Source organism: Strix uralensis, chromosome 6, assembly GCF_047716275.1.
Source record: "Strix uralensis isolate ZFMK-TIS-50842 chromosome 6, bStrUra1, whole genome shotgun sequence".
NCBI lineage: Eukaryota > Metazoa > Chordata > Aves > Strigiformes > Strigidae > Strix > Strix uralensis.
Genome location: NC_133977.1, coordinates 32,315,218 through 32,338,628, shown reverse-complemented (window position 1 = coordinate 32,338,628; position 23,411 = coordinate 32,315,218). Strand labels below are relative to the sequence as shown.

Genomic DNA, 23,411 nt, shown 5'->3' with positions numbered 1-23,411 from the left:
GTGTCCAAGGGGTGTCTGTCTCAAAACCATTGACCAATGCACATGAGGTCATGTCTGGCAAGAACGAGTAAGGAGAAACATATCCTGTTTTCTTTTGACATCGGTGGATTTGCCTGTGTGCATTCTCAGCTTTTACAGGGGGCTCTCAGATCTTCAGGGAGTTGGACTTTGCCCACCTAACAGGGGTTGAGCATGGAGTTTCAATGTACTGAAACATATGTCAGCTTTAGCAGTTGTGTGTCTGCTCCTGATGCAGGACACCCATGTGGTGGGTGGGAAGACAGGTTTCTCCAGTGCCATCCACCTTCATCTGCACCCGAAAGGGAGATTCTCATGAGAGAAATGCAGGTGATACTTGCTAGTTTTATCCATCTTGCATATTTGAGCTGCACTGATGTTTGGAGATGGGACATATGATAAATGGGCACAGCAGGGCCAGAGCAAGTTTAGTACCTTGCAGAGTCAGACCTGAAGACCATAGCAAGGCATCTTTGTTAGGAACAGACATGATTGTAAGCTTTTTTCCCAATCTGTAGTAACTACAGAGTAGCTATCTTCTCTAAAGCTTACAGACAAATAACTGAAAGATTTGAATCCGACATCTTAAAAGTTTTTAAAAAACAGAAAGCATATCCTTTCATTGGAAAGGAAATTTAAGTCTCAATTGCTTTGTTTTTAAGGGTCCCAGACTGGCAGTTCAGGCAGGGTAAATGCTGGCCCTTGCTTATGGTGGTTCCTGAACAACTAGCACAGTCTCTTGTCACCATTTTTCACCTTGCCCAGACCTGAAGGGGTTACGTTTTAAAATGAATAATGACTAAATTTATTCGTCATGGACAAACGATGACAGCTGTTGAGATGCTCCTGTTAGCGCTTCCCAGGGGATAAAGTCAGGCTGGTTCCTAGTGCAAGCCAGCCCAGCCAGGCAGACTCAGCTCGTCTTCATCCCGGATTATTTGTCCCGGGTTCCCCTCGCTAGCAGGGAATCTCCTTCCTAGAAGTGAACTGAAGTTTCCTGGGCTGAAATGGGTGTTGATGAGAATCTTGCAGAGCTGCAGTTGTAGAGAGGACTGAAGCCATAGCTGTTTAAATCCACGTGTGAGGACAGCATGCTTAATGAATACGAGGGGCAATGATTGATTATGTTCTGGAGTGAAAGCCGCGGCGCTCTGTGAAGCACTGTTACATCTGGGCACGCTATGGAAAATATGAAGGAATGTTGAGGAAGCTTATTTGCAGAAGGATATGTACTTGTAAGCAATATTTTTTCTCTTCTTAAATAACGTAAAGGAATTGAAAAATGTAAAGCAAATTGTGTTCTCTGTTTCTCTGAGACAGCAGAGTGGTGAGCAGACAAAGGCCTTTTTTATAAGGGCATGTCTCTGATGGAGAGTACTGTATGGCCCTTATAAATGAGCGCTTGGGGGGGGTCTTGGGATGGGAGAGCATCAGTGGTTATTTAATGTTAGAACGTGGCACCAATTCCGCTTTAGTGCACCTCTGCTGGAGTCATGAGAGTTACACCCATGCTGAATTTACCACCTCGTGATTTGTAGATAGGCTGCAAAAAAAATGATCTAGTTCAAATGATTATTGTGAACAGTAGTCAATGAATGGGGAAGGGGGGAAAGCTTTTTAGTGATAATGTGTAGTAGCTTGTTTTTCTCTTCTTTTCTGTACTCCCATGTTCACGTTTCTTTCTGTTCTTTGTTTCTCTTTCTGTCCTGCACACGTGCTGCTGAAAGACTTGATGTGCAGTTCTAAATGTGGCGCTGTCATTCTGCACTGCTCAGATGAGAAAATGCTGTTGGGTTATTGAAGGGATATTCTGATTTGATAAATATGTAATGCTTAGTTTGTAGACTTAATAAACAGGAAGATGTGATTTTAATTCAAACATCCCCAAAACTGTGGGCTGGTTGTTTTTTTGGAGTGTTGTATTTTTGGATAATGCTCAGAAAAGCCTGTTTTAAATGAAAATGATAGTTTATTTAATTGCTAAAATGCTTCAGGAGTGTGATCCTTTTAATACCTGTTTTTCTGAATTGATGTTTATTATAGGAAATAGCAAACCACACCCTCTTCTCCTTTCAGAGGGGTGAGGCTTTAAAAATGCAGATACTAGAGGAAGTGAGTTAACTAAGACTACATCTAGGTAGCCTGAAATGCAGCAGATGGAGAATTTTATTACCAGATGAAAGTGGTTTTGAAGTAGTAAAGTATCTTTTGTTTTGAATATGACTTTCTCTTGGCTGGTAATATATGTATGACAAATAATCATTTGCTTAATATCTATATAGGAGCTTTTGAAATAATGCAATTAGGGCAAATTTTGCTCAGAAGTTTTTGTATTCAAGGTCTGTGCAAGATTTTTGCATCACTTAAACCCCTTCCTAGAGGCTTCAGAGATTACACGTTTTAAAGTCTGTTTTGATCTGCCATGACCTTCCGTGCAACTCTCACCAAATAATGTTTTTGAAATAATTCCTGTTTGAAATAGTCTGTATCCTTCAGGAAAAAATATTCAGTCTTGCTTTTTAAGAACTGCCTGTATAGAATTCTCTGGGTGACACAGCACCTAACCTTGCAGAGAGTCACTCCTGTGATTACTGAAAAAAGCTGGGGGGGGGCTGGGGGGAAGGCAATTCAGAATTTAATTTGGTTTTAACTTCCATCCAGTAGCCTTGTTTTGTATTCTTCTGTTAGGTGAGAAATAGTATTAATAAATCACACTGGAAAACTACGTAAATAAATCTTGAGTTGCTGTGTTAACACAGAATATAATCAAGCAACTTGTTAAGAATCTGTCCAGGCTAAACAGTCTCCTGCAGTGAATTTTCATTTAATTGAATTAAAAACATATTTTCCAGTCCTTTAATCATTCTCATGGTTCTTCCCTGAGCTCTTTTCAAATTATTTTTGAGTTATGTATGTCAGAACGTGACCAGTGTCAGCATGGAGGTAGCACAGTCTCCGTGACTGCCTTAGGGCACTGTGTTAAAGAGAGAGCCCACATCCTAAATGGGGCTTATGTTGTTCTTAGCTGTATGACCTTAAATTTCTTGATGTTAAAGTTCGCATGTTCACTTCTGTCTTGTTTGCTTTTGCCTGAAAAACAGTCCAAGTACTTGTTACTATATTACCCCTTTCCTTTAGATGTTACTTTTTTTCCCTAGCCCTTTCCTATATTCCAGGATTTCTTGAACATCAACATGAAGGGGAGAGAAGTCCTTGGCCACTTTTCTTAACTTCTTGGATGCTGCTGTCTGTGTGCCATTTCAGTATTGTGCTGTGATTGGAATATGGCATCATGTGCAATGGGTGTATATTGTTAATGTGGCTTTTAGGTTTTTAGATGATCTGTGATGGTTCTCCTGTGTCCCAACTGCTAATAAGCCAATACCACTTTGAGCAGGGAAAACTTTGTCAGGCTGTTGGGCTGAAGACAATAGAGGCTTTTCTTTCTGTTCGTTTGCCTCCCCTGGAATATGTCTATACTGTTATCAGTTTATTTTCTTACTTTCAGAAAGCTCAACCTGTATTAAATTTCATTCATTAGTGTCCAACTAGGAGTCTGTATTTGTTACTAGATGTTCCCAGGTGCTTCCCTGAATAGGGGTGGATTAAAGCACCTGCTTGAGTTTTTCCCAAGTGAAATTTTGCAAAGGAAATGTTCCTGAACCAGTGAAGTGCGGGTGTGTACCTTGGACTGTTGGAGAGGGGCAGACACGAAGCAGGTCTCAAATCTTGAATGAAGTGTTAGCGTGGAGAAGCTAAGTGATGGGGACTGAGGTGGCTTTCTGGCCTCAATAAATAATGTGAGCCATCTACTATATCAGCTGCCCAAACACTTTGTCACCTTTCAACCTACGGCTGGTTTTTAAAGTGGATTAGCTAATCCGTGTAAAACTGCAATATAAGCACTCTTTTGGAATTGAAGTGACCTTCACTGAGAATCAAAGTGACTGTAATTCATTTTAAGTTAATTTATGTTCGCATTTGGAAGCAGGGGCTGAAGTTCCCTTTGGATGTACACAGAAGGTTCAGTAAGTTTGAATACACTTTATATTTATGGCTTTTATGAATTTGAAGTAACTTTTCCTGTTTCCTTATAAAGAATCTCTGGTGATCATTTAAAAAGTGGTTAAAAGTTAAAAGTTGTAGCTCTGGATGGGTCTGTAATTAATGGTCTGTGGTTTATCAGCAGTATGGATGTTGCTGTGTGATCTTTCCTGGGTTACCCTGTTTATTCTTGATTTGCAGGCAGTTATCACAGTGTGACAGGGCAGCCTGTGCTGCCTGATCCCCTCTGCACTTGGATCTTGGGTTTGCTCATGGTCTTAGTTTCACTACAGCGCATGGCAAAATATCTCTCAGAGGCATAAACATCAGAGATACAGACTGTATACACCCCAAGTATTATCTGTGGCTTGCATCTTTCTGCTGTAGATTTGAAGTTTATTCTTTTTATCTGAAAGCATTCATGGAAAGGGTTCATAACATAGTGGCTGCAGTAGCAAAGGATTGGGTTCAGTAGCCTGGTGGTCATGCGTGAATAACCAGATTTCTAGCGTGAAAACACTGCTGAGATGAGAGCTGGCAGAGCAGACCTGAACATGCAATATGTTTGCCATCATGTGGGCATTTCCTTGGAACATCCCTTTGCTTCATCGGATTTATGGCTGAATGTGCTTTTTTTGGCAGATAAAATTTTTGACGATGAAGACTCTGTGGATGGGAACAGACCTTCCTCAGCCAGCTCCTCTACATCTTCAAAGGCCCCTGCAAACTCACGCAGAGTTGGGATGGGGACTGCCCGCAGACTTGGGTCTGCAGCTCTGGGCTCCAAGTCTTCAAGTAAGCCAATAGCATATATGAATTGACCTTTTAAGGGAAGTATTTATAGTGTTCATGCTTGAACTTATTGCAAGGACTTTCAGACTGGCCTCCAGGATCTAGTAACAAATTTTTCCCTGTGAAATCACAGCATGTACATTGTCTGTATGTCACAACTGATCTTTGGAAGGGTGAATCTCCAAGCAGTCCCCACATCCCTATAACACGTTTTGCATTTGTGAAAGGTTGGACCTGTCCAGTTGTGCACTGAGGGCTTTGAGTAAATCATGTCAGCGTTGCAGCATGTAGATTTTTGCCTTTATAGCTGCAACTCTTTAGCTAAACTGAGGCAGGCTGCTTACAGCTACATGATAAACTTCAACCCATGCAGTCTAAAACTGATACACTGGCTTTCTTCTGAGACCTTTGGGCATTGCCAGTAATGATGGTGCAGAAAGAAAACTGAGCAGTAATTCTGAATGTGAGCAATAATTCTACTTGTGATTATAATTCAACATGTGACTTAGAGAAATGGAGAAAGTTCCTCATATCAGACAGTCTCTAATCTGATTAGTATTCCAGAGACTATTTATCTTCCTTATCATATGTCTGTTTGTGCACCTGTCAGATCTGCACCTTCATCTATTATAGATAGGATTAAATCTTTTAAAATAAAATCTCCCATATAATTAAAGCAAATATTCCCTTTCATCTTTCAGACTGTGTCCCCTAACTGTTGAGTGACTACTGTAATGACTTCCTTAATGTGCCCTCTGTGCCTAGGAGTTGAAGGATGCTGTGAATGTCTTGTCTGTGCCTAGCGTTGAATTTCCCTGTCTCTGCTTTCATTACCTCTGCAGCACTCTGAGGCTGCATGGATAGTGAACTTTCTCCTGATTAGGTGCCTTGATAGCTGGTGGTTTCTTAATTGATTCTCTTGTTGATAAGAAGATTGAAAAGGCTTTTTCATTTGTATGTCAGCAGCCAAAGAGGGAGCAGGTGCTGTGGATGAAGAAGACTTCATTAAGGCATTTGAAGATGTCCCAACGGTTCAGGTAAGTAGAATTACGTGTTAAAACGCACAGTATTAAAAAGCAGAAGATGGATATAGGATCTAGTCCTAATCACTGACAAATTGGGCTTCATTGTGATGTTGACAAATCTTTAAGGGGAAGGCAAATTAGAAGTTGGAGGGAGGCAAGTTTTAAATGGTGGTATCTGCCAGTATTTTGTGTGAAACCCTCAGAAGTGGGAGGAATGGGGGTGGGAGGGTTGTGATAGAGGTATCGCAAGTGTGATGGAGCTGGAACTGGATGTGTGTGCTGCACAGTGCAGTCTGGTCAAACAAAAACTTAAGTCAGCAGAAGCCTCTCCACGTTTCATCTGTACCATCTGGGAACTGAAAGGTGACTTGTGTCTCCAGGATTGCTGCTGTTGTGAGTGCGACAACCAGACAGTGCATGTTTGCTGATAGATTTAGCTGGATAGCTGAGATGTGTCACATATGCTCTCTCCTTTACCAGAGCTTTATTTTTGGGACAGCTGAACAGCACATGTATCACTCATGATCTTCTATATGTCTTGACTAATATAGCCACTAGTAGCTGAGGGAATGCTGCTTAAAATTGTGAAAATGTAGTATAATAATAAAATATGACCCTTTAATCATCTTGTAGTTATTTAGTAATTTTTGATTGCAGGAAATGGATGTAAATTCTTTGCAGCTGTGTCCAAGGCTAGCACATGAGGAACAAAGAATGTGAGAATGTATTTGGGAAGTGATCTGATTTTCTGGACTAAATCTTGCATTATGGTGCTACTCTTTATTTAAATTTGCAGATTTATTCCAGCCGGGATCTTGAGGAATCCATAAACAAAATAAGAGAGATACTATCAGATGATAAGCACGACTGGGAACAAAGAGTTTCCGCGGTAAGTAGTGAGCATAATGAGTTCTATTAATATAAAGCTTTTCTGCACTGAGCTTAATCCCATGAAGAGGGTATTGGAAGAACCTTGGAGTAAGGTTAAAATGTATCTGAAGTGATGAGCATCTGTTATGTTCCCCCAAGCTCCTTTTGAGGCTGAATTTAAACCACATTTATGAAGAATAATGCTATTTGATATACAAGAATCTGTTGAGACAGCATCAGGTTGAAGTGGAAGTCATGCAGCAAATCCAGGTGTGAAGCTGGAAATTTGCAAGCAGGTGCTGAAATCAAAATGTCAAAAGTGGTATTCAGAATATCTTAAAACTTCCTGATGAGACAGAAGGTCACTTTGCTTATAGAGAATTTATTTATACTTTTGCAAAAAGAGGTGTAAAATAATTCAGAAAGAACTTACACACTTAAGTTTTGAGTAAATAAATATGACTGTGGGAAATGTGGAAGATATGCATGCCAAGATTGAGTTTTATTTACTGAGGTGAGCTGTGTTTTCATCATATAAATAGATGCATGATCTTGTCTACACTGTAGACTTTCATCACTTGTGTAGGAACTTCGACATGTCTGTCAAATCCTGTATTACAGATCCTGAGTGGCAAACTGTGCTGATTCAGCTTGCTTCAGGTTTTTTTGTTTGCTGTGCTCTGAGTAACAATGAGCTTAAATTGAGGCACTGTACAGGCACATCAGTATCCATGAGGGCCTGTGAAGTTGTCCAAAAGAATTCCTATAGGATGAAATGGTTGACCCTGTAAAATTAATAGAAAATTTCCTGTTTTGATGGGGTTGGGGTTCCACTTCTATTAGAGCCAGATAATTTTAATGAAGTCAATGGACATATTCTAGATACAAGCCAGTGTCACTCAGATCTGAGTATGAGCCATGCCTTTTAAGTCTAGTCATCATTTTTATGCAACAGTCAGCTGGGAGAGGACCTAAGCTTTAGAAGCTATTGTAAATAGGTGGTTTCTAAGGGGAATAGAGGAGAACCTTTAAGACATCTTTTGGCTTAAAAAGTAGCGGTCATGTTATTAACAATACAATTTGAGTAGCTGTGTGCAACACTTATGAACTTCTATAACCGTGTTTATATTATCGTACTTAGTATGTTAATCTATGAGTTGAATGTAAGATCTGAAATAATAAAATTGCTTGGAATTTAAGAACAAGGGCCCTGGAAACAGAGTATCAGCCCTGAACTTAACTGACCTTGTATTTATTGCTTATTAACAGTCACTGCTTTCTTTTATGGTGCTAATAGTTGAAAAAGATCCGGTCCTTACTTTTGGCTGGAGCTGCAGAATATGATAACTTCTTCCAACACTTAAGACTTTTGGATGGAGCGTTTAAATTATCTGCTAAAGACCTGCGGTCTCAAGTAGTACGAGAGGCTTGTATCACATTGGGGTAAGTTTACTTTCTTAATGTGCTTAAAATGTGATGTAGAAAAAAGAAACAACACACTGGTTAAAACACATTTAGGATGTAATTCATGCTACTAATACTACATAGTTACAGGTAGAATACGATTTTGCTACAGCTGTTTAAAACTGTCCATGTAGGCCACTAATTGTAGTTCTGCCAAACTGTGTTCCTGAGTGTTAAATGATGCTGATTTGAGATGCTGAATGAATGAGCAAGCCGTGTGTTCATGCACCGACTAGCGAAGGATTGAACAATAAATCTGAAAATGTGTATGTTTTGTTCTGGTTTGGATTGAGGCAGTTTTTATTTTTGATGGTTTATTCTTTGTGAAATGCTTCAAGAAAAAGGGTGCTGCAATGTTTCTAACAGCTTTTTTTAAAATTTGTGCATGTCAAGGCAAAATAGGCAGTGTCAGAGAAACTAATATAAACTCACAAGTTCATAAAGATGCATTCTTTCAGCATGATCCCATTTGATAATAAATTTTTAGCTGTACTTGTTACACTGAAGTTACTGTTTCTCAGAGTTCAGATGAAAATAGAACACGAGTTTGAAATGAAAGTGAAGGAACTATTTTTTGTAACATGATGTTCTCTGTCCTTTGGACTTGGAGAGGAGGTGACAGTTGCGAAGATTGAGATGTCAGATGTGCTTATGTCAGATATTCTGTAGAAGTCTGACTCGCTTAATCCTCAGCACGCTTACCAGCATGACTTCATTCTGTTTTTCAGACATTTGTCATCAGTTTTGGGAAACAAGTTTGACCATGGGGCAGAAGCCATCATGCCAACAATTTTTAATCTAATTCCAAATAGTGCCAAAGTCATGGCCACTTCTGGTGTTGTAGCAGTTAGATTAATCATTCGAGTAAGTATACATCAAAAGAGAACAATGTTATCATTTCCAAATACTGTGGTGTTTTTGAGGAAATATGAATGTTGCTGCAATGAGAATTAGATTAACTGCCTAATCTACTTTTCTGATTGTGCTGGGCTTGGCTGTCTCAGATGTCATGCAGCCTTGTATAGATGATGATAGTTAAGCCCTGCCAAAATAGTAGGAAAAATGTTTCTTTGCAGAGTAAGGTATTTCCATCCCTCTAAGAGCTGAGCAAACTTTTTTCTTTGAATGGGTTTTAAACCTGCCTTACAGGACAGACTCATCCTCTTAATTATGCTCTAAAACTCCTCACAGTGTGTATTTCCTAAAACCATTAGGTCACAGAGGTGACTTCTGGCTAGTGATTCACTGAGGAAGCTGTAGATAGTCTGATATGTCTCAGGTTGTCACCACTGACGGTTTAGATCCTCTTGCAGTGACTTCAACTCCTTGACTCACTGCAGCCTGTCATTATAGAAGAAAATAAAATATCTGTTAAAGAACTTTTAACAGATAAAATATTTTAATAATAAAATATCTGTCTATCTGTTAGTGTTCCTTTATTTAGCAGTTCTATTTTTAAGAATTGAACAAAAAATAAATAGCTGCATGCTGGGCTCAGGTGGCTGAAGGAGGTGGCTTTTCATTCCATGGAACTGTGGTGTAAAGATTTCTTCCTGATTTTATTGTTTGTTTTCTTCTAGCATACGCACATCCCTCGATTAATACCCATCATAACCAGTAATTGTACCTCCAAGTCTGTTGCAGTTAGAAGGTAAGCATTTAGTTTGAATTTACTCTCTTTTTTACCAGTAAATAGGTTCACATGTACTTTCATGTATTTGTTTTTATTCACGTAAAGAGTTGATATGCACACTTACTAAAGAATGCATCTCATTCTTCCCCATGAGTTGGGATCAAATTTGAAGTCAGCTATCTTGTGTAAGCCGCAGCACTGCAGAGAAGTAAAGGCACTTTTCTGCAAAGAGGAATGTTTTTTTAATCTAATCTTTGTGCTTACATGTCATTACAACATCATATTATTTTGCCTTCTTTACAGACATGTTTGTATTCTCCACTACTAGCCATTATAGTGACACATTTTCTTTGGGCCAGTCAGCAGAAGTAATGTTCTGTGATAGCATCATGTGGAAGTTGGACTGGATGTGCTAATGGTCCTCTCTGCACTTAAAATCTAAGTGTACTTCAGTCTGCTACCTCACTGAGAGACTCTTGCCTGGTCCATGTAGATTAGCTAGTTAGACAAAAATAGGACCTTTGTGGTTGCTGAATTTGGTGACAAACCTTGAATAAATAACAGCACACTTGTGTCTTAGTTTCCTGAAGTGAGGAAGGGAGATTAAAGTTGAAAAGATCTGTCTCCACATGAAGTTAAATGTGAAGTTTCCTTCTGAAGCCTGAATTAACAGGTACAAAGTATCATTAGCATGGATCTTCTGGGTCTGTATCCTGTTTAATGAAAAAGGGGGCTTTCTGGATTGTTTTATGTCAAGGCCTCTCTCAGACTTCTCTGTAGTGAGCTGTCTCTGGTTACCACCAGACTGTTTATTGATGGTGTTTGTAGAGATGTTGATGTTTTTATTGGGGTTGTTACTGAATTCTAATGTCCCCAAAAGCTTCATAATACAAGATGTCTGTTGTTCAGAGGCAGGTATGGCAAAGTCAGTGTGCCTCTGTTAACTTGGAGAACTCAGCATTTCTTCTCTTTCTTTTCTCAGGCGCTGTTTTGAATTTTTAGACTTGCTGTTGCAGGAGTGGCAAACACACTCACTGGAAAGGTAAGATCTGTAAGCTCTCTCCTGCTTATGTCTGGGGAGGTTAATTCTGGAAAAAGGACAATCCAGGAGGTGATGTTATATCAGGTAGCTCTAGTAGAGATACTTTTGCCACAAAAAAAGCACGTATGTACATGCACACACACCATTTGTCCCTGTAGTTCTGGCAGTCATAGTTCAGTGAGTCTGTCTCCTGTGCCAGCCTTGGAAAACCTGGCTGAGTGAATCCCTGAACTTAAGAGATTTTTCCTTTTTTCTTTTGCACCCTAAAGTAAGTTGATGAGGTAATGTCTATCAGGAGCTTCTGAGGCTTCTGCAGTTCTACAGCTTCAGTCAAATGAACAGTGAAAGTAACTGTGGGAGAAGAGACTGAGACACAATTTCCTTAGTCCTAGACTGTGCAAGACTACTTAAGCGTTAAGAGAGTGTTTTTGCACGCAGGCAGTTTCAATAGCTAACTAAAGACTGACCTATGAAGAATGCTGCTTGTCTTTTCCTAGTCAGCAGTGTGGGTGAAATAAAACTGACTTGTAAGAGTAAATAAATAAAGGCTCCAAAGGTTCTTACATGGAAATGGGAGGATGTGATGAACTATTTGTTCTTGAACAGCAAGACAAAACCAAGTTAGTCATTTCTTTCTAAGTGTGAGGCATCTTTCTGGACTGCTGGATAATGTTTTCCTTCTTATTTCAGACACATATCAGTGTTAGCTGAAACAATAAAGAAGGGAATTCATGATGCAGACTCTGAAGCCAGGATAGAGGCAAGAAAGTAAGTGGAAGCTGTTGTTGGTGTCTTTTCTTCCTCCTGTTCTTTGCCCCTATTGTGTTGTGAGTCAGTGGTATTGCATGTTGGAGACTGGAGTCCAGACAAATTATGTTATCCTGGCAGTTGATGCCACCTTTCCCTTGGCTTCAGTGGGAGTGTGCACTTCATCAGGAGATGTCATATGAGGTGATCCCATGGGGCTGACATATATATGTATCGCATCTTCTGATGGTGCTTGTTTCACTTTGTTCTTTTAATATGTTATTGTATTCTTATCTGTCTGAGTAGGTAAAATGCTTACCTGAGTTGTTCTAGAGTTGAGAGCTAGTAACCTTGTCTCTTTTTTTTGATGTTTGAGTTGCTTGTAGTTAACTGAGATTTCTTCTGTTTAGTTCAAAAATACTGTTATTTCTAATTTTTCTTTTCTTTTTGGCCTGTGTGCAAGACCTAGGATGGAGTAATGCTGGGCACAAGTATAAATTGGGAGAGAAGTGGCTGGAGAGCAGCCCTGCAAGAAAGGGATCAGGGGGTGCCAGTCGACATCAGGCTCAATGTGAGTCAGCGGTGTGCCCTGGCAGCCAAGAGGGCAAACTGCATCCTGGGGTGCATCAAACACAGCACAAACAGCCAGGCAAAAGAGGTGATTATCCTGCCGTATTCAGCGTTGGTGCAGCCTCACCTTGAGTAGCGTGTACAGTTCTGAGCCCCCCAGTTTTAAGAAGGATATGATGGTCCTTGAACGTGTCTGGAGGAGGGCAGCAAAGCTGGTGAAAGGGCTGGAAGGGAGTGTCCTCTGAGGACTTTGGGCTTGTCTAGTTTGGAAAAAAGGAGGCTGCGGGGTGACCTCATTGCTCCCTACAGCTTCCTGAGGAGGGGAAGTGGAGAGGGGGGTGCTGATCTCTTCTCCCTGGGATCCAGTGATAGGACGAGTGGGAATGGTTCAAAGTTGTGCCAGAGAAGGTTTAGACTGGACATTAGGAAGCATTTCTTGACTGAGGGTGGTCAAATGCTGCAACAGGCTTCCTAGAGAGGCGGTTGATGCTCCAAGCCTGTCAGTGTTTAAGAGACATTTGGACAATGCCCTTAACAACATGCTTTAACTTTTGGTCAGCCCTGAATTGGTCAGGCAGTTGAACTAGATGACTGTTGTATGTCCCTTCCAACTGAAATAGCCTATTCTATAATTATTTGCTACTCTTGAAATAAAAGTCTTTGTGCTAGTATGCTGCTAAATGGTATCCTAAATCAAGCAAATATTTTATGATACTGAAATAATATCTTTGTGTGTATCTATAGGAAACAATGCAATTAATTTTTTTCTGTTGATCTCTTGCATTTTCATTAATGTGATTGTACGTATGGTAGTATGGTGATATACTAGGATCATGCTCTTCTGAACAGAACACTATAGGAACATTTTTCTTCAGAAAGGATGCTGTAAAACATGAAATCAATGAACAATAAATTTTATTAATCTAAATGCTATGTTACATGCAGAGGTGTTTCACAGTAGGACTGTTTAAATCCTTTTGAAAGGTAACATGTCCGTTACTGAAAAATACAGTAGGCACTGAGACTTCACAGCAAGTGACTAGTTAAGCTGAATAGTCAGCAAGGAGAATGGCGTGAGACTTCAGAGAGCATGCTTAATTCTCTCTTTCCATGTTTCTTAATTAACAGCGTGGCTGATTGTAAGAGAAATTTCGTTCCTTCTAGTGATGTGAAAATGCATGTAACTTCTCTGAGGCTCTGAGGACTGGCTGTCACACACAAACAATTCTTGGTTCATTTGAGCTAACGATATTACTCTTAAACTGCCCATTAGTTGCCCCCTGAAAAGTGCTGAGAGTCTTCATCTCCTTTGAGACAAGAGTGAATGGTGTTTAGCCATCAGTCAAGACATTTGGACCAGAGAGGAATTCTTCCCTCATCTTAAAATGCTCTTTTATTTTCAGCATGGCACTGATTGGAATTCTATAGGAGCATCTCTTTCCTATTCCTTGTTATTTCTTCCCAAAAAGATAGGCAACAGCCTCAGCTCAGTACAGATGATTTGTTTGTGCAGCATTGTAGGAGAGCTGTTTGTTAAACTTACAGAAGAAAACAACCCCAGCTGGTGCTTTCCTGAATCAGACCCATGCGTGTGTGTTCTGCGTTTGGCATGTTTTTGAAGTAGCTATTGAGCACCTAGTCCCAAATTAGTATCAGTCTAGTAGGTCTACCATTTCCTGTGTACAGTAGACAGCTTGAAGAATGAGGGTTTCTTTTGTAATAAAGCATTGTTGGCTACTTATGTTTTTACAGCACGCCAAATGCTGCGTTCCTCTCTTCATTAGGTTTGTCTTCTGTGTAGCTGTTCGAGCAATACAATGGGTTGAAGAAAGTGACATGTCTTCAGCATGTTATAGGGGCAATAGATGGTTGAAATGACTGGGCTAATGAGTCCACTAATACCAGTAGTGAAAAGGGCTCTGTCTGCACCTGTGCTCCACTGCCCCCTAAAACACAACAAGGAGATGTTCACAGTATTGTGCCTTGTTTCCAGGTGTTACTGGGGATTCCACAGTCACTTCAGCCGAGAGGCAGAGCATTTGTACCACACCTTGGAGTCTTCCTACCAGAAGGCCCTGCAGTCACATTTGAAGAACTCTGACAGCATCGTGTCCTTGCCACAGTCGGATCGCTCCTCCTCCAGCTCCCAGGAGAGTCTCAAGTAAGTCCTTCGATGTCACTACCTCAATTTAAACAACTGCAGATAGCTCCATTGAATTGGAGGGAGCCATTGCATTGCTTTGTCTCATCTGGTCATCGTTTGGCCTCAGCACTTGCTCACTCCAAGATTTTTTTAGCTAACATTGTATTAAAATAAAAAGCCACCAAAACCCATTACTGGCTTTAAAAAAAATAATCGTTATCTTGACTTCATAAATAATTTTCTAGGAAGCTTTTTGTGCTCAGCAGATACTGTTAGTCATTCCTTCCAGGTGTGCTTAAAACAATGCTTGGATTGAAATTCTCTGTTTAGCATTAATACTAGAGGTGTAAGTTGGCCTCTGTCCATATAAGAGGAAAAAAAATGACTGAACTAAATTTGAGTTGTAACTGCAAAATCAATATGTAACTCTTCTGTTGAATGTATGTGGTTTAGTTTCTCTTAGAGATACAGTCATCTAAGGCTCCAAATGTCTGCAATATAAGTGTAAGACCTGTATGAAAAATATCCATAACTTACTGGTGTAACTTTTAAAATCTACAAAAAGCGTTCTTAAAAATCTCTTCTTACTCCGATAATGTGCACACTAATTTTTTTCTTAGTGCTTTTGTAAAGAATTTCATGGTGGTGCTGTATTTATTCTTAAAAAATAAGCTTTGTTAGTCTATTCCTGTATATAAATAACTTCCTATTAACTCAGTTGTGTACTGAGGGAACAGAGTAGCACTGTTACTGATGACTATGAAATGCTAGTTTTGTTTTAATAAATATTTATATTAACTTCTAGCCGTCCATTGTCTGCCAAAAGAAGTCCCACTGGAAGTACTACATCTAGAGGTGAGGACAGGAGCTGAAAAATGTGCTCAGGTGTTGCTGAGGAAGTGTGATGAATTAGGATGAGAATTTCAGACACTATGATATGCAAAGAGCAGTTTTGATCACTGTTTACTGCTCCTTAAAATGGCAACTTAGTATGTAAAATTTTTAGTTAGTTTTGGGTTGTACACCACATTTCTGTGCATCAACTGCTGATATCATGATGCTTTTGAAAGTTAGTAAATCTGTTATTACTTACATCTAAAGGAAAGCCTAAAAAGCCTTGAAAATTGTAGCCAAGGTATGTTTAGCTGTGCAATAGCTGGAATAAACTACTGCTGATGCTAAGACATACAGCTACATAGACTAATGGTACACTCAGCTTTACAATTTTCTGTCATTTATTCTCTGTGGTTTCAGCACTTACTGGAGGCATTGTCTGCACACAAGTCCTACAGTGTTAAATTCCATCTTGTTGCTAATCTGTTTTTAATGTCAGATGGAATATTTAGGTGCAGCTTTCCTGTCCTAAGTAAATATATACAATAAACTAAATAATACATTTTAATACAGAATATAATAGACAAAATTTTGTTGGTAGAAGAGAAGCTGCCTTCTATACCTGACCAAGATTGGGTTCTGGCTGGTTTGCGTATACAGTACACCCTACTGAGACCTTTGATTCAAGGAGATACTGCTGTGTAACCTACTTGATTGTGCACACAAGTGCATGTTTGTTTGCAGCTGAGTAGTCCAGCTTCATGCTTAAGAGGGTAAGCGTCAACAAGTGATGGGAACAGCAGCCCTCATGAGAAGATGAGGTGCTGGGAAGGAAGTTAGAACCTGGACTGAAGGACCTGCAGGTCTGTTTTGGCCAGCAACTTACAAGCTGGTGATGGGTACTGTGGTTGAACTTTCCCATCTAGGTTCTGTTAGAAATTTCTTTATTACTGGCCTGGCAGCCTTTTTGATCTCAGCATTTAGGTTAGTGTCTGATAAAGTTCTTAGAGATAGCATCAGTAAGCATTGAAATATCTTTGCAGGCAATGTGGGGAAGCCCACATTGCCCTGATAAAGCATTCTTAGTTGAGGTATTTCAGTGCCAGCAGGGAGCATTAAAAATAGTACATTAAACTGCTTGTCAGGTTCTTTGAAGCACACAGCTCAAAAAATTAATCTTCTTTATTCTGGATCTCCCACTCCCATCTGCAGCATCTACAGTAAGTACAAAATCTGTGTCAACACCAGGATCTCTGCAGCGATCCCGCAGTGACGTCGATGTGAATGCAGCAGCTAGTGCCAAGTCAAAAGTGACGTCTTCTGGAGCATCCACCCCCTTCAGTTCTGCTGCAGCCTTGCCCCCAGGCTCATACGCATCACTAGGTAAATCTACATGTTCTTCTACTCTTGCAGTTAGCTTTCTTTACTAGCAGAAAGTGCCTCATAGTTTTATTTGAATATTTAACTAGAAGAACATATCTCTGAGTTACCAGCTCTCCAGGATCAGCGTGTGATCTCTTGCCCTTTGGAATTAAGGAAAAAATTTGCAACAGAACTGACTTGAAGCAACTTCTTAGTTTTTGAATTGTATAATAGTCTGCGTCTCACTCTTCTTTCTGGGGAAAAGCAGATCTTACTACAATTCTGGGACGTTGTTGAGGAAAATACTGCTCAATTCCTTTTGACATGTCCCCCTGTCTCTCTTCCTTCTCTTCCTCCCCTCCTTTCCTGAAACTGATTTTCCGTTAATTGTTTTATACTTTGAATAGTACATCTTAGTGAGTTTGATCGCTTTCTGTTTTACAAGAGAAAGACGTAGAAGAAAAGAGAAGTTGACCTTCCCATCTCACCACACAAGATATAAGTATCTGTTCCTTATGCTGACTCTCTTTGGATTAGAGCCGCACGTCACGGTATTCTCTCAGAGCATCATATATCGCTTTCAGGTGCTTCAGGGTTTCTTACAACAAAGTTTGCATTTGATCTTTCTCTCCTGGAGATGCTGTTGAAGGAGTCATGGAGGAGGAAATGCAAGGTGGTGATTGACACCGTATTTGCAGAGCTTCAACTTGGTTATGAGTAGAGGTGATCATCTGAGCTAGTTTCTCATTCTGCTGGTTTCATGCAAATCTAATTCCAGACTTTTCATCGATTTACCTTTACAAGAGAAAGAAAAATCAGAAATCAGTGATCTTGATTTAAGCTGTATAGATTGTCTTCACGGAGTCAGTTGAAAAGTAGCTTCTCCTTAGTGTAGGGCATTTGGTCTTTAGTCTGATAAAATATGCTTGGTGAGTTATATAGGGATGATTTCTATAGATTCCTTTTGTAGACTGGTTTCTTTCATACCTGAAATATTTTATCTTCACTTAAATGTGTTGGTTGTATTTGGTTCAGAAGTTGAATTCTTATTCTGATTTAAATTGTTCACACTCAGTTCAAGATTTAGACACATTGCAGTGAAAAAATAAGACAGAATAGGAAGTTGATCACATAATAGCATGCTTTTGAGCTTATAGATGCAACCATTTTTCAGTCACAATGCATACTGGCTTCTGTGGCAAAACTGCTTTCGAAAAATCTTATGTCACGAGGAAGAACATAAGGGGGGAAGTATCTACTAAAGTGGGGTTTGTCCTTGAAGCCAGGAGACTGAATACTGTGTTAGTCTTGCTCTTAAAAGAGACTGTAGGAGAAAAGCAGCAAATGCACTCGAAGTGATGCAGGCATGGCTGCTCCTGAAGGAGCCTGCTTCCTTTTGAGCTAGTAGGGACATTTGTCACCTGTGCATTCCCATGAGAGAAATGGTGAGACAAGCAATGAAAATGGAGTTTGGCAAAGGTTGGTTATTGGAGGAGATAAAAGCTGCAAGTGTGTTCTTCAGATACGTCAAGATTTGATTTGCTGCTGAGTCAAACTTTTTTCATTAATTGTGTTAAATTTTTTTGCATATTACTGTAGCTAATATATAGTGTCCACTTCTGTGGATGTTACTAATTTTCCCTATTAACCCTTTCCTTGTTTTTTTTTAATTTGCCTAAAGATGGTACTACCACTAAAACCGAGGGTAAGCAGTCTCTGTGTAACTGAGGTGTGTCCACAGTCGTACCACCCTACCTGGTCTCTGTTCTCAAAGTGTTATCTGGTTCTCATCCATGTTCACTGGTGACCTGCATGAAGTGTTGCATGGTTGTCCTGCTCATTTTGATGCCATGGAGTATTCTTCACTTTCTCTTCAAGCTCCTCTCTGGTAATAGGCACTAGTATGCTTTTATGACTTGACTTCCAATCACAAAGTTGTATGTGGGTTTCAAGTTTCAAGCACTGCTTTTGGTTGAAGGTGACCTGCTCACAGATTAAAACCAAAGCAAAACAGAAAAAACAACACAGGGCTTGTGTTTCCTTGCTCCATGATGTGTAAAGGTTTGCTGTGTTTTTCCATCCAAAGCTCAGGTCGCAACTGCCAAATGCTTTCGGGAAGAGACTGGGCAGCGAGAGAATTGAATGAGATGATCACATGGCAGAAAAATGAGGACAGTAAACAATGATCTCTAGGGAAGGAGTATTTAGTCAACCTCTTTAAACCTGAGCTCTCTTTTTGTTGTTAACTGTTTGTGTGAGATGGCTTACATCTAAGACAGTTGGAGGAAAGGCTTTTTTTTCAAGAACACTGAGTCTGCTAGTTTGGGAGGGCTCCCAGTCTGTTTCTCTGGCTTGTTGTCAAAGCTTGTTCATTTCGTGTTTCTCAAGCAAGAAAGATCACTGGGAAATCACTTTTTATGAGGTAGACAGGAGTTGAAAACAAGAATGTCTTCTACACAGAATGAAGACAGCACCACCCCCACCCCCCCACCTCCCGCAACAAACCCATTTTTTCCTGATGCAAGTCTCTTTTCAAGGGATCTATTACTGTCTTGTGGGACTGTGCTCATATCCTTGACGGCTGCTTGTTTGGATGTGGTGGTCTGAGAAGTGCCACTGTGCCGTTGTGACGTGTGTGTTTTTCCCTTACTATTATTGATGCATTGATTTATTATTTAGAGGGAAAGGTCTCTACTGTTTTTGGAACTGGTACTTAATCTTAGTGTTGAGACAGGAACCAGCTCAGCATCATGGGCGAATGTTTGTGCTATGTGATCTGTCAGTGATAAGGAGTATGTAGTTGGCCTAAACATCTGTATTTCTAAATCAATAGTGAATTAGATGAAAGTTCCAAATTGTTGTGATACTGAGCTTTTTTGTTTATTGTTGACCCTTTTTTCTCTTCTTCCTTTCTTGCCAGTTTTCAAATCCTTCTATTTTTGGCCTAGCTTTGTAGCATTGAATGTTTAATGTTAATTTATAAAATACCCTATACAGCTCTCAATCCTCACCTAGGCTGTAATAATATTTGTGGAGGCCTGTTACAACAGCTGTCCTCTGGAATACCTTTTTTCCCAGTTTATTAAATGCTTTGTTGTCATAATGCAAAAGGGTGGGTTTTTTATTTGATTAGGGTTTTTTTTTTTCTATTCAGCTATATTGGAAGCAGATTGGATTTGGTGAAAATCTGTAATAGAAACCAGCAAGTTGCTTTGAGGGGAAAGATTGTGAGATGAACTTTCAGAAATGGAGTTTGCTGTCCCCTTGGTGTTAAATACTGGATCTTATCTCTTCTTTTTGCTGAGGGATTCTCTTTTTTTTGAGTGAGGATCAGGGAGAATTATAACAACATGGCACACTACAGCCAGAGCTCTTGAAGGATGAGTTTAATCACTGTTTGAAACTCTTCATTTTTGTCTTACTTTGAGACAGTTGAGGGAAAACCAGCCTTTGTTGAGGATCCAGTGCATCCTACAGATGAAGGCTGAGAAAATTCTTCTGCCAACTCCTGATCTTGCAGAGTTTGTCAGGAGCTTCAGGGAAGGCAAAACTTTATATTCTTGACGTAAATGTAAAAATTAAGGGGGTGGGGACAGGGGAAGAGAAAAACATCCCCTTGCTCTGGAAATACCTGTGTGTGCAAGAGACACTCTTGGAACATAAAGCAGAAATTCCATCCACACTCATGCCTGTGTGGGTTTTTTTGCAGGTCACCAGTAAGTAATTTAAGAGCAAATCCCTGTGGGTTTTTTGTGTGGTTCAGCTTGACGTTAAATCTGCAGTCTGGTTCCCATCATGGCTTTCTGCAGCTACAGTGTAAAAGTTCTGCACCTTCCCCTCAGCCAGGAGCCAGCATTGTGCGAACTTGGCAGTTCCCATCTGTTTTTGCCCTCAGTTCTCCTCAGTGTTTTGTTTTTGAGCCAGACATCTCAAAACAGGAGCAAGATAGTGGATTATGCCAGTGGCAAGAATTCAAGTTAAGAGCCAAGTATCAGTCCTTTGGTTTTAAGTAGTGTCAACCCAAATTGACAAATGCTGTTGAAATGCACTTCCTCATGGAAATGAAGAATGAGTCTATATGCCACTTAGATCTGTATAGGTCTGCTGTCATCTCTGTGCTGTGAGGCTGTGTCTTCATGAAGTACACAGTTATGTCTTGATTGCCCAGACCCTTCATGTATGGATATCTCTTGAACTTCATTAAAAGCTTTGCAGACAGAAAGCTTGTAAGATCTAAACATTTATAGTCTTGATTGGTACTTCACAGCTAGTGCTATGCAGGTAGCAGTTGTGCCATGTTTGTTATACCTGATTAAAAGGAAACCTTAGAAAAGTTTCTGCTTGTTTTACCATGGAATGGCTTTTCAAGGAGTATTTAAAAAAGGTGCGTAATGCTGACTTTTAGTACAGAATAATGGTTCAGAGTGTTTCTGTTGTCCCACTGCCTTTTTCCAAAGTGAGCTTAAAGACAAGCCCTTCAGACAAGCCTTACCTAAAAGGGGGAAGCATAGATGCCGGTCTGTCCTGAAACTGGCAAGTTTAAAACAAAACCTGCAGTTTCTGGAGTTAGTAGCACAATTTTTAATAGTTTTTATTATTCACCAGAAAGAAAATAAAATCTGGTTTGTTACAGTTTTCAGATAACTTAGGCTCAAAAAGAGCAGTCTGCTCAGTTGAACATCTTGGGCACCTTACCAAAGGCTTTGGGAGTAACACAAGTTTTAAGAAGTCAACATTCCTGTTTTCTTCCCTGCCTTAAAGCTCTCCCTTGTCCTCAAGGTCAAGGTTTGATTCAAAGGTATGACTGTACATGGTATCTTAAATGGAAATGCTCAGGTAGTAGGTTTCTTTGTTCTCTTGGTCCATCCCTTTGCAAGTGCAGACTTGATTCGCCCATGCTTGTTGGTGTAGGGCAAAGTGGTGCTACTATTGTACTCTCAACCCTCTGCTTTGGAGGGAGTTCTTGTGCAAAACCCACAGGCAGCGTATGCTGATGGTTTTGAGTAAGGGTTGAGGGCTTCTCGGGGAAAATTATGGTGCAGTCATGTCCTATAATAGTATAATGTTGGACACATGCTAAATATGCATGGAAACCATTCCGATGGTGGTTGTAAAAAGTTCTTTACAGCTTTTATATGTAAAGCATGTTTTAAATTGATGTGTGCATGTCTCGGATGTCCACATGTCATTTAGCAGTGACACAGCTAGGAGGGTTCTAGAGGCTCTTTCAGGAATGTTTTTCTCCAAGTGGGGGAAAAACCCAGTGCTGAGTAACCTAAATGCATTAACCTGATCCATGGAGAGACCATTACCATCCCAGTGCTTCCATATATAATTACGTGGTTGTAGGTATCATTATTCAGAGTGTGGAACAGATTAAACTGAGTTGTGGAGCTGTTATATACCATTTCTAGGGTATTTGAAGCCATTTTCTTCAGTGTAATATACAGGCTGAGTCTCATAAAGCCTATGTCTGTTCTGAGCACTGGGGGTGGAGACGCTGCAGTATCCTCCCAGAGGAGCTCAGAACGCAGCCAGATGAAGCCTCCTGTAATGCAAAAACGTTATCATAGAGTCTTCCTTCACTTGTTCCTTTTTTAAAAACAAGACCAAACAACCTTCCTAAGTTTAGACGTATGTTAGACATTTCAGGGTTGATTCTGATCCATGATTGTTGTAAAAATGACAGTAACTTTAAAAGATAAAACCAAAACCTCCTAAAAACCCACAAATGGTTTCTTAAAACAAAGCATTTATGCGGAGTCTTTCAAAATACTTTCTGTACCAACCACGATGTGTCACATATCAAATTTAGATCAAGGGCTTTTTTATGGAAATACTTTTATGGTTTTTGGAATCTAGTTGGGGCAGTCTTTATCTGCTTCTTTGCTGTGCTGCTGTTGTCAAGATGCAGTAATTCTTTTAAAAGCAGCAGAGAAATAATGGTTATGAAATATGCATTGCTACATCTGCAGTTTGAGCTAGATATGGAAACAAACCCACTTGAAAGCAAAGAAGTTTCGGGGGGGGAGACGTCTGCTTGAGTTTAACAGCAAAAAAAAGTCTCAATAACTTGATATGTTATTTCCAGTCCTGCTTGAAATTAGTTTTTCTGTCTGGGGTAGAATGATAGAGAAAAGCCACACAAATAGTCCTCTGTGCAAATAACTCTTGGATGTGAATGCAGACTTTTGTTTGCAGATGAAATTCTTAAGGCAATGTAGTAGAGACATTTGTATTGTATAGATGAACTTCTATATATACGTGCTGTACTTGGTATAATATATATTAAAAATATCGATATTTTCAGGCCAGACAAATACTGATTCATCTTACACTACTATAAAGCAAGTAGGTTTTGGGTATCATAAGACTAATTTAAAAGTTGTGCTTGTATGTGAAAATAACATATGAAATATCCCCCATCTCTCTCCAGGTTTTGTATCTCATACAGATTTGCCTAAAGCAATTTTGAGTTCCAGTTGGTCATCTATTTTACAGCTAAAAACTGTACTTGGATAGGAAAAAACTTAGAATCTTAGCTTTTTTCTTCAGAGTAGCTTTGAGTCACTTATTTTGAACCATTTGTATGCTGCAAGTAAGATTAATTATCTGCATGAAAAAATAGACGTTTTAAAGTTCAGAAAATAAAACTTTGGAAAGTACATGAACAATTCATGCTTCAAGCAATACATATAATGGATATCAGATGGCACTTTTTTCCTTGTGTGAAGGATTTGACAGGCATTTTTTTCCCCCTCATGTTTTACTTTATCCTAGGACTTTAAAGAATAAAGTACTCCTCGGGTGAGCTACTACTGTGCTATCATAATATTCGTATCATTATGTGATTTTTGCATCATGAAT

At 39.7% G+C, this 23,411-nt stretch overlaps 1 protein-coding gene across 1 annotated transcript in view; it reads left to right on the top strand.

Moving 5' to 3' along the window:
- The window catches only part of CLASP1 (cytoplasmic linker associated protein 1), a 189,121-nt gene that overhangs the window by 88,066 nt on the left and 77,644 nt on the right, over positions 1–23,411 (top strand). The window contains exons 9-20 of the mRNA XM_074873569.1: positions 4,705–4,857; positions 5,818–5,891; positions 6,676–6,768; positions 8,047–8,192; positions 8,942–9,077; positions 9,794–9,864; positions 10,829–10,888; positions 11,579–11,656; positions 14,199–14,366; positions 15,154–15,203; positions 16,395–16,565; positions 18,226–18,249. Of these exons, the coding sequence (XP_074729670.1) occupies positions 4,705–4,857; positions 5,818–5,891; positions 6,676–6,768; positions 8,047–8,192; positions 8,942–9,077; positions 9,794–9,864; positions 10,829–10,888; positions 11,579–11,656; positions 14,199–14,366; positions 15,154–15,203; positions 16,395–16,565; positions 18,226–18,249 (1,224 nt within the window). The remainder of the gene's footprint in view (positions 1–4,704; positions 4,858–5,817; positions 5,892–6,675; positions 6,769–8,046; positions 8,193–8,941; positions 9,078–9,793; positions 9,865–10,828; positions 10,889–11,578; positions 11,657–14,198; positions 14,367–15,153; positions 15,204–16,394; positions 16,566–18,225; positions 18,250–23,411) is intronic.